This window comes from Gavia stellata, chromosome 15, assembly GCF_030936135.1.
Source record: "Gavia stellata isolate bGavSte3 chromosome 15, bGavSte3.hap2, whole genome shotgun sequence".
Taxonomy (NCBI): Eukaryota; Metazoa; Chordata; class Aves; order Gaviiformes; family Gaviidae; genus Gavia; species Gavia stellata.
Genome location: NC_082608.1, coordinates 2,136,171 through 2,146,734, shown reverse-complemented (window position 1 = coordinate 2,146,734; position 10,564 = coordinate 2,136,171). Strand labels below are relative to the sequence as shown.

Sequence of the window (10,564 nt, the reverse complement as noted above, 5' to 3'; positions counted from 1 at the left end):
CTGTGTGGCTGCTGGAGCCCTGCTGTGGCCCTGCAGGTGTTGGCCTGCAAGCCCCCCTCCACACCCCTGCTCTGCCTGGAGCTGGCCCCCAGCCTGGCAGCGTGTCCTGCGGCCAGAGCTGCCGCTCGCCAGCGCCGCTCTGCCCCGGGACACACAAGAAGCCGGGTCCGTGGAGAAGGGGTGGGAGGGAGGGGTCTTTCCCCCAGCTACTGTTTCTCCAGCGCATCCAGGGCACGGCTGCGGCTTGAGACTGCCTTCTGTTGCCCTGCAAAGCAGCTGCAGCTCTGGGAGGAGCAGCTGCCTGCCAGGATGGCTGGGGAAGGTGTTGCTGCCTGCTAGCTGGCTGCGAAGGCTCGCAGCCGGAGCTCACCCACACAGCAGGTGCTTCCCAGTCTTGCCTCCTCTCTCCACTTTGGTCCCTGGCTTACTCCTGGGAGTAGGTCTGTCCCTGCGGAGCTGAAGACCTCCCTTGGTGGGTGGCATCCCACAATGGGGCCTGGCCTCCCCCAGCTGGTGCTGCTCCCTGCCTGGGGCTCGGAAAGGCGGGCGGCCCCCGGCCCAGTGACGCACTCGCATCAAACAGCCTCTGCGTTCCTCCTCTGGCGCGGGTGCTGCACGGTGCGAAGGTGAACGCGCGCCCTCCTGCCCTGTGCTTTGCACCCTCTGGCTTGTTGCTATGGGACTGGGAAGACGTAGCTTAACCCAGGGCTGCACCCTTTGGCATCCGATGTGGCACCCAGGCACGCCTGCTTGCCCCACCCATCCTCTGCCAGGGCGTGAAGGGCTTTGTGCTCCCTTCCCGCACCTTACCGGGAACGGCTGTGTCAGGGAGCGGTAAATAGGTGGTAGGGTGCAGCCCATGGCTTTTGTCATGGATGTGGGGTGCCCACCCACTGCTCCATGCGTTCCCCATCCCCTTGTCCTCCCCTATGGGGCATGATCCCCGCCCTGGATTGGGGAGCGCTTCCATGAGGGTCCTAGCAGAACTCAGCGTTCCGTGTGTTGGTAGTCCTAAGGGTGAAATAGCACCCTGGGGGGGCTCAGGGTCTTCCCAAACTGGTTCCAGCTTCCTTGGCTGGGCCTGTGTAGATAACCTGTCTCCAGTGCAAGGCAAAGCCTGGGAGGGGCTGAGCCCCAGTGCGGAGGAGCAGGTGGGCTGCTCCGGGAGCTGGCTGAGCCCCCAGCCCTGCTTTGCTTTGGGGGGGGCTCCAAGCTGGAGCCCCACCAGCCTCCCTGGGGGGGCTTCTCCTGGTGAGGGCTCTCCCCTGCTCCTGGCCCCTGTTGACGCATGGGAGCAAAGCTCCTGGGGCCGGTGCTGTGTGCCGGGGGCTGTTTGCCTTGGGCTGGCACCAGCGGTGATTTCCAGGGCAAACCGCCCCCAGCACCGTGCTGCGCAGCTCCGCGCTTTCCCTTCTCTTCCTCGCCCCATCCCGGGCTGCTGCTAAGCTGATGACTATGTGGGCAGGGAATGCTATTAAATGGCTTCCTCTAACGCCTGCAGCAGATGTGGGCAAAATCCCTGCGGACACCTAGGTGAGGAGCTGGACCTGCTCCTTCCACTGCTCGGAGCGCAGCATTGTGCCCCCAGCGCGGCCCGGAGCTGCGAGGGGGGCGAAGGCAGTGCCCAGGAGCTGCCCAGAGGAAGCTTGGCAGGAGCGTGGCCGAGGCCCTGACTCCCTGCCAGGGGAATCCCAGCGTGCTCTCCTCGCATGCAGAAGTGCATTCCTTCCCACGCGTTTCCCTGGGAGCGCTGACCCGCTCTTTGATAGCTGGTTTCTCTCCTCGACCCCTTGGACGGCCGGGAGCCCCAAGCACAGCGGCAGCCAGCTCTCCCAAGGGGCTTTTCGGGGTGGCGGAGAGGAGGATGACAGTGTCCTGTCCCCCCTGTCCCCTGCTGCTGGCAGGGGTTCAGCCCCGAAGCATCCTGGGGAACCTGAGTGGTCTTGGGCCTGAGGGAGCGGGATTGCTGCCAGCCTGGAGACACCCAGGGATGTCCCAGCCCCTCCGAGCATCATTCTGGGCAGCCTCCCCTGCCTGGAGCGCAGCCCTTGCACTGGTGCCTGCCGGGAAACACCGGGCTGATGCCCACTTCCAGTGCCCCAAAACCTGCCCATGGGTGCTGAGCCCAGGGAGCACCCTGGGACACCCGGCCAGGGGAGCCCAGTGCCCTGGGGGTGCCGGTGCTGGCGGAGCAGAGCACTCCGGGGAGCCCGTAGCTGCACAGCGTGGTTAGCCAAGCACCCCAGGGAGCATGTGGGCACCCGGGTGGGTTGGGTGAGCACCCTGGGGGCACAGTGCAGGGCTGGCCCAGCACCCTGAGGCGCAGGGAGCGTGCGGTGCGGTTAGCTGAGCACCCCAGGGGCACCCAGCTGGGGCAGCCAAGCACCTGGGGAGCACCTAAGTGGGGTAGCCAAGCACTCCAAGGAGCAGGGAGGGACCCAGGAGGGTTAGCTGAGCACCCTGGGGACACCCAGACCAGGTAAGCCGAGCACCCTGGGGACACCCAGCTGGGCTAGCTCAGCACCCTGGAGACACCCAGACCAGGGCAGCTGTGCACCCTGGGGACACCCAGCTGGGCTAGCCAAGTACCCTGGGGACACCCAGCAGGGGCAGCCTAGCACCCCATGGACACCCACCAGGGTTAACTGAGCACCTTGGGGACACCCAGCTGGGCTAGCTGAGCACCCTAGGGACAGCCAGACCGGGGCAGCTGTGCACCCTGGGGACACCCAGCTGGACTAGCCGAGCACCCTGAGGACACCCGGACCAGGTAAGCCGAGCACCCCGGGGACACCCACCAGGGTTAACTGAGCACCCTGGGGACGCCCAGACTGGGGCAGCTATGCACCCTAAGGACACCCAGCTGGGCTAGCCGAGCACCCTGGGGATGCCCAGCCGGGGCAGCTGAGCATCCCGGGGACACCCACCAGGGTTAACTGAGCACCCTGAGGACACCCAGACCAGGTAAGCCGAGCACCCCGGGGACACCCACCTGGGCTAACTGAGCACCCTGGGGACAGCCAGACCGGGGCAGCTGTGCACCCTAAGGACACCCAGCTGGACTAGCCGAGCACCCTGGGGACACCCGCCAGGGTTAACTGAGCACCCTGGGGACGCCCAGACTGGGGCAGCTGTGCACCCTAAGGACACCCACCTGGGCTAGCTGAGCACCCTGGGGACACCCTGGGGACACCCAGACAGGGTTAACAGAGCACCCTGGGGACGCCCAGACTGGGGCAGCTGTGCACCCTAAGGACACCCAGCTGGGCTAGCCGAGCACCCTGAGGACACCCAGACCAGGTAAGCCGAGCACCCCGGGGACACCCAGCTGGGTCTAACTGAGCACCCTAAGGACACCTAGCTGGGCTAGCCGAGCACCCCGGGGACACCCAGCCAGGGTTAACTGAGCACCCTGGGGACACCCAGCTGGGCTAGCTCAGCACCCTGGGGACACCCGGACCAGGTAAGCCAAGCACCCCGGGGACACCCGCCAGGGTTAACTGAGCACCCTGAGGACACCCAGACCAGGTAAGCCGAGCACCCTGGGGACACCCAGCTGGGCTAACTGAGCACCCTGGGGACAGCCAGACCGGGACAGCTGTGCACCCTAAGGACACCCAGCTGGGCTAGCCGAGCACCCTGGGGACACCCAGCAGGGGCAGCCTAGCACCCCATGGACACCCACCAGGGTTAACTGAGCACCTTGGGGACACCCAGCTGGGCTAGCTGAGCACCCTGGGGACAGCCAGACCGGGGCAGCTGTGCACCCCGGGGACACCCGGCCAGGGCAGCCTGGCACCCCGGGGACACCCGGCCAGGGTTAACTGAGCACCCCGGGGCCACCCACCCGGGGCAGCCCGGCAGCCGCGGCCCGGCCGGGCCGTGCGGGGCGGGCGCTCGGTCCCCGCTCCCCGCCCGGCCCCCGGCAGCCGCCCCGCCCGCTCCCCGCGCCGCCGCCCCCCGCCCGCCTCCCGGGAAGCGCGGGCACGGCCCCGCCGCCGCCGCCGCCGCCCGCGGGGAGACGCGTCCCGCGCCCGGCGGCCCCGCGCGCCGCGCCAGGTGGGTCCGCGGGCGCCTCGCGCGTGGGGGTGCGCGGGGGCGGGTCCCCCCCCCGGGGCCGCGGGGGCCGCCGCGGGGTGCGGCGCGCTGCGGCGGGGGGGGGGGGGGTGCGGCTGCTCACGCACGGCCCCGCGTGGGGACACGGCCCGGGGAGGCGGCCCGGGCGCGTTTGCGGGGGGGACATGGCGCCGTGTCCCTTCACGTGGGGTCGTGGTGTGGGGACATGGGACGGCGCCCTTCGCGTGGGGACACGGCATGGCTCCTTCGCGTGGGGACGTGGGGTGGGGACACAGCGTGGGATATGGCACGGGGACACGGCCCGGCTGCCTTCCCCTGGGGCATGGCGTGGGGGCGCAGCACGGCCCCCTTCGCACGGGGACGCGGTGTGGGGCCGCGGGAGGGGCCCCTTCTGTGCGGGGACATGGCACGGGCCCTTCTGCCTGTGCCACACCGTGCGGGGACACGCCACGCCCCCCTTCGCGCGGGGACCTGCTGTGGAGGACGCAGCACAGGGGCACGCTATGGTCCCCTTCCCCTGGGGTGACAGCGTGGGGACAGGGCACAGCCCCCTTGGCATGGGCGTGGGGACACGACACGTCCCCCTCTGCGTGGGGACCCGGCGTGGGGTGGCCTGGCTACTTCGCCAGCCCCATCCCCCAGCGCTCCTTGGCTGAGCTCCTGCTGAGGCCGGACAAACTCATTGCTGGGATAGTGGTGCTGGGATAAGGGGGCTGGGCCCACCCCACCCTGGAAATCCCCTGGGGGCGGTGCCGGGGGAAGCCCTGGCAGCCCTGCCCCCAGTGGGGCACAGGCACCCACAGCTCCACGGCCACCCACAGCCCTCCGGGGCCACCCGGGGCTGACGTGGGGCCATCCCTGTCCCACAGCTCCTGGGGCGTGGAGCGGGTGCCCTCCCTGGGGACTGCAGCCCGGAGGGTCCACCTGCCGTGGGGCTGCAGCTGGGGCTCTCTCCCCCCCAGATCCCCTCTTGCAGTGCAGGGGGGGTCCCGCACCCCCAGAACGCATCCCTGCCGGCACCCTGTGATGGCCCCCGGACCTGCTGCCTCCCCGCAGCCAGCCGGAGAGGAGAAGCCAGCGGGGACGACCGGAGAGGGGGACTGACCCCCCATCCATGGCAGGGGGCAACCGCCCGGGGCTACCGGAGAGCAGCCCAGCGCCCGGGGCCTGCACCCGTCCCTCGTCCCCCCGCCACGAGCACCGCTGCCCAGGAGGCTCCCGGTGAGCCCCGGCCATGTAGGTGCAGTCCGGGGCTCCGCCACCGGCCACCGTCAACATGCAGCAGGGCTACGCGGCCGTCCTGTGTGAGTACAGCTTGGGGACCCGGGGTGGGGGGGAAATGGCCTCGGGGGGTCACCCCAGTGGGTGTCCCCAAGGGGGGTGACACCGCTCGCTTTCGGCTGCCCAGGTGTCCTGGCTGTGCTGGGGCTGGAGGCTGCTGCGCCGGGCGAATGCGAGCTCACCCGCCTGCTCCAGGACAAGCTGCAGTACGAGATGCGCCTGCAGTACATGGTAACCCCCAGTTTTGGGGGAGTGAGGGGACATGTGGCATCGCAGGGCCTGGGTTTACTGAAGGGGGGGACGTGGAAGGGCAGCACCCACCACCTCTATAGTGACCGGGTGCTGGGGGGTGGTTATTTTACTAGGGGGAACTTGTGCCAAACGGTGCCCAGAGCTGCTTCTGCTGGTGCATCGCTGGGGGCTGATCACGTCAAAGGGCTTTTCCAGCGCTTCCCCGGTGTCACGCCGAGGCTGGCAGGGATGTCCCCGTCACTTTGCTGCCAGCCCCTGTTGCTCTTCTCCACCTTTCCAGAAACACTACTTCCCTATCGACTACACCGTCCAGGTCCAGTACGAAGAGGTGCTGAGGCCGTCCAACATCACCCGCCTGGTAAGACGGCAGCGGGGGACGGCCCCATGACGGGGCCACTCCGGGGACCTGTGGGGGCTGCGTGGGTCTCACCCGGGGCACCCTCTCGCCCGCAGCGCAATGGGACGGTGTCGGAGGCGGCACTGCGGTACCTCTGGTTCCACGTCAGCTCCCAGGCGGTGTTGCGGATCCGCGAGGTGCTGCCGGAGAAGCACCCATCCTGGAAGTACACCCAGGAGCTGTGCCAGCTCTTTGACGCCCTGGGCAAGGAGTACAGCAAGTACCGGCAGGTGGGGAGACCCGGGGCCCCCCCAGCACCCCAGCCCAGCCGCACGCTTGCACGCAGCCTTGCACACCCTTCGCAAGCACCCGGTGCACGCGGGCACGCGTGTTGCGCGCTCGGATGGCACACGGGCAGATGTGGGGGTGCACAGGTGGTACGCGCACACGTAACACACACAGAGCACTGCTGCGAGGACGGGCACCCACGGGGGGTGCGAACACCCGGGGGGGAGCGCAGCATGGGCATGCACAGCTCCTCTACATGTGGGTCTCGTGGGAGGACTGCTGGGGGGGGGCAGAGGTTGGCACCCAGGGTGCGAGGCTGTGGGTGAGGGCTGTGGGGTGCCCCACATCTGGCATTGGTGGTTCAGTGGTAGAATTCTCGCCTGCCACGCGGGAGGCCCGGGTTCGATTCCCGGCCAATGCAGCAGCCTAATGTTTTCTTGCCTCCAAAACCCCCTTGGGAAGGGGACCGGCAGTGCCACGACTGGAGAGGGGATCTTGCAGAAGGTGACCCCCGAATTCATCCCTGTTTTCCCGGCGGCGGTACCTTGCTGCAGCAATAGCAGCCGTCCTGCCTCTCCTCCCAAGCCTCTGCCACCTCGATGGAGCTGTTGCAGCCCAGAGGCAGTGGCATGGGGCTGCTGGGTGGGGGTGGCCGGTCACAGCTGAGTCTCCAGGGTGAACCCGAAGTGTATCTGGTTTGTTCTTTCACTGTGGGGCAGGTTCTGTAGCCCCTCCAAGGAGAGAGCTTTGCTCAGTGTTCTCATCAGAGTGTTAACTCTGAAGGCTAATGACAACCCCCTTGCTGGAGGTGATGTCTGAGGCAGCAGGAAGAGGCGCTTTCATGGCTGGAGCCCCAGCGTCAGAGCTGTGTGTTGGGGTCCCCTTTTTGGGAGGGGTTCACAGCCAGCAGTGCCTGTTGCTGCTGCTCCCAGGCCGCTGGGTGTGGGGCTGTGGGTGAGGGCTGTGGGGTGCCCCACATCTGGCATTGGTGGTTCAGTGGTAGAATTCTCGCCTGCCACGCGGGAGGCCCGGGTTCGATTCCCGGCCAATGCAGTCACTGCAGCTTTTGCACCCCGCTGTCCCTGGGGGGACCTCGGGGGCTGCCGAGGGGAGCCCAGAGGTTCTTCCTTGGGCACCCCCTGGCACCTGCTGGGGGGGTTGGTGGCAGTGAGTGTCCCTGGCTCAGGGCCAGTGATTGTCCCTGAATGGTGGCAATCAGGGTCCTTGACTTGGTGGCATCTGGCTTTCTGTGGCAGTGAGTGTCCCTGGCTCAGGGCCAGTGATTGTCCCTGAATGGTGGCAATCAGGGTCCTTGACTTGGTGGCATCTGGCTTTCCGTGGCAGTGAGTGTCCCTGGCCGAGGGCAGTGGGGGCTGCTTGGGACTGGGGGGTGCCCCTGCACCCGGGAGGCAGCTCTGGGTCTCCAGGGTGAACCTGAAGTGTGGCGGGGTTGTCCTGTGCCGTGGGGTGGGTTCTGCAGCCCCTCGGAGGAGAGAGCGAGCTTTGCTCGGTGTTCTCATCAGTGTTAACTCTGAAGGCTAATGACAACCCCCTTGCTGGAGGTGATGTCTGAGGCAGCAGGAAGAGGCACTTTCATGGCTGGAGCCCCGGCGTCAGAGCTGTGTGTTGGGGTCCCCTTTTTGGGAGGTGTTCACAGCCGGCAGTGCCTGTTGCTGCTGCTCCCAGGCCGCTGGGTGTGGGGCCGTGGGTGAGGGCTGTGGGGTGCCCCACATCTGGCATTGGTGGTTCAGTGGTAGAATTCTCGCCTGCCACGCGGGAGGCCCGGGTTCGATTCCCGGCCAATGCAGCAGCTGCAGCTTTTGCACCCCGCTGTCCCCGGGGGGACCTCGGGGGCTGCTGGGGTGCCCTTGTCGTGGGATGGGGGGAGGCAGAGTTGCTCCTTAGGGCACCTCTGGCACCGCTGTCTGCTGTGGCCCCTGTGTGGGTGTGCAGCCCCCCGGGGTGGCATTGCTGGTGGGCAGAGCCAGCACCCCTTGGTGACTCCCAAGGGGCCTGGGTCGGTGCTGTGAGTGTCCCTGGGACAGCTGAGGACACTGGGTTGGTGGCCTTGAGGGTCCCTGGTTTGGTGACAGTGAATGTCCTTGGCTGAGGGCAGTGGGGGCTGCTTGGGACTGGGGGGTGCCCCTGCACCCGGGAGGCAGCTGCATTTGGGTGGTGGGTGGGGGTGGCTGGTCACAGCTGAGTCTCCAGGGTGAACCCGAAGTGTATCTGGTTTGTTCTTTCACTGTGGGGCAGGTTCTGCAGCCCCTCCAAGGAGAGAGCTTTGCTCAGTGTTCACATCAGAGTGTTAACTCTGAAGGCTAATGACAACCCCCTTGCTGGAGGTGATGTCTGAGGCAGCAGGAAGAGGCGCTTTCATGGCTGGAGCCCCAGCATCAGAGCTGTGTGTTGGGGTCCCCTTTTTGGGAGGGGTTCACAGCCGGCAGTGCCTGTTGCTGCTGCTCCCAGGCCGCTGGGTGTGGGGCCGTGGGTGAGGGCTGTGGGGTGCCCCACATCTGGCATTGGTGGTTCAGTGGTAGAATTCTCGCCTGCCACGCGGGAGGCCCGGGTTCGATTCCCGGCCAATGCAGTAGCTGCAGCTTTTGCACCCCGCTGTCCCTGGGGGGACCTCGGGGACTGCCGAGGGGAGCCCAGAGGTTCTTCCTTGGGCACCCCCTGGCACCTGCTGGGGGGTTTGGTGGCAGTGAGTGTCCCTGGCTCAGGGCCAGTGATTGTCCCTGAATGGTGGCAGTCAGGGTCCTTGACTTGGTGGCATCTGGCTTTTCGTGGCAGTGAGTGTCCCTGGCCGAGGGCAGTGGGGGCTGCTTGGGACTGGGGGGTGCCCCTGCACCCGGGAGGCAGCTCTGGGTCTCCAGGGTGAACCTGAAGTGTGGCGGAGTTGTCCTGTGCCGTGGGGTGGGTTCTGCAGCCTCTCGGAGGAGAGAGCTTTGCTCGGTGTTCTCATCAGAGTGTTAACTCTGAAGGCTAATGACAACTGCCCTTGCTGGAGGTGATGTCTGAGGCAGCAGGAAGAGGCGCTTTCATGGCTGGAGCCCCGGCGTCAGAGCTGTTTGTTGGGGTCCCCTTTTTGGGAGGGGTTCACAGCCGGCAGTGCCTGTTGCTGCTGCTCCCAGGCCGCTGGGTGTGGGGCCGTGGGTGAGGGCTGTGGGGTGCCCCACATCTGGCATTGGTGGTTCAGTGGTAGAATTCTCGCCTGCCACGCGGGAGGCCCGGGTTCGATTCCCGGCCAATGCAGTAGCTGCAGCTTTTGCACCCCGCTGTCCCTGGGGGGACATCTCGGTGACCTGGGGGGACATCTCGGTGACGCCCCGGTGACCTGTCCCTGCAGACAGACGTGGAGGCGGTGGTGGCCGACCTGGTGAAGCTGGTCCACAGCGCAGGCGCCGAGAGCCGGAGGAAGGCCGTGCGCCCCAAGGCGCTGCTGGACAACTGCCTCAAGGTCATGCGGATGCTCTACGGAGTGCCCTGTGAGTGGGGACCGGGTGGGGACCTTGGGGGACGCAGGTGCCACGCGTGGGGGTCCTGTCCCACCCGGTGACCCCTGTCCCCCCCTGCCCAGGTCGGTGGGAGTCCACCTAATGCTGCAGAAGACCCCTCGCTCGACGCCTTCTTGCCCTGGAGCCTGGGATGCTGCCTCTGCTCTGCCCCCCCCGCCAGCAGACCCCCTTGGGGGATCCCCATGGAAGGTGCAAAGCAGGGGGGGGGACACAAATGCCACCCCCTCCAGGACCCTGGGACTGTGCACGGCCAGGGGGTCGGCCCCATCCGAAACGCCAGGCACCTTTTGCACGAGTGCGGGCTGGGGGGGCTCGGACGCAGCCCCCCCGCCACGGGCAGGCAGCTGCCGGCTGCAGGGGGGGGACACGCTGCCCTGCCCTGCCCGCAGCGGGGGCGAGGGCATCGCCCGGTTCCTCTGGGTTGGTTTTTTTATTTCTCCTCAGCTTTTATTAAACACCAGGTAATTCTCTAGCGCTCAGCGTCGCAGCTCAGCTTCCAACCGGGTGCCGGGAACCTCCAACCTTACCCGAAATAAAGGCCCAGCAGAGAGAACCCCAGCTGCCTCCGCTGCCTCCTCTTTTGGGGTGTCAGGCCCCCTCCCTCGGCTTTGCGGGGGAGACAGTCACCCCGATATAGGGACCCCCAGAGCCACCGCTTACTGAGCCGCCTCCCTCAGCCCCCGCCGCTTCCCCGGCAAGAAAACATCTGGATTTGTTTGTTGTGCTTGGCGGCGCGGTGCGGACGGCGCGCCGGAGGGGCTGGGGGCTGGCCGGCTGCCTCCCCCCTTCCCAGCTTAGTTAATTACCTTAA

The 10,564-nt window shown here is 67.2% G+C and overlaps 1 protein-coding gene and 5 non-coding genes across 6 annotated transcripts; all 6 read left to right on the top strand.

Annotated features, from left to right (window-relative positions):
* Positions 1-5,284: 5,284 nt before the first annotated feature.
* IL34 (interleukin 34) lies at positions 5,285-10,069 on the top strand. Its single transcript, XM_059825019.1, has 6 exons — positions 5,285-5,381; positions 5,486-5,589; positions 5,891-5,968; positions 6,064-6,237; positions 9,585-9,723; positions 9,816-10,069. Exons 1-6 carry the CDS (start codon positions 5,354-5,356, stop codon positions 9,833-9,835), a joined length of 543 nt encoding a protein of 180 aa, XP_059681002.1. The 5' UTR covers positions 5,285-5,353; the 3' UTR covers positions 9,836-10,069.
* Positions 6,586-6,656, top strand: TRNAG-GCC (transfer RNA glycine (anticodon GCC)). The gene has a single exon. It is a non-coding gene; the product is annotated as a tRNA-Gly (tRNA).
* Positions 7,218-7,288, top strand: TRNAG-GCC (transfer RNA glycine (anticodon GCC)). Its single transcript has one exon. It is a non-coding gene; the product is annotated as a tRNA-Gly (tRNA).
* TRNAG-GCC (transfer RNA glycine (anticodon GCC)) lies at positions 7,972-8,042 on the top strand. The gene has a single exon. It is a non-coding gene; the product is annotated as a tRNA-Gly (tRNA).
* On the top strand, positions 8,755-8,825 carry TRNAG-GCC (transfer RNA glycine (anticodon GCC)). The gene has a single exon. It is a non-coding gene; the product is annotated as a tRNA-Gly (tRNA).
* On the top strand, positions 9,420-9,490 carry TRNAG-GCC (transfer RNA glycine (anticodon GCC)). Its single transcript has one exon. It is a non-coding gene; the product is annotated as a tRNA-Gly (tRNA).
* Positions 10,070-10,564: the final 495 nt, after the last annotated feature.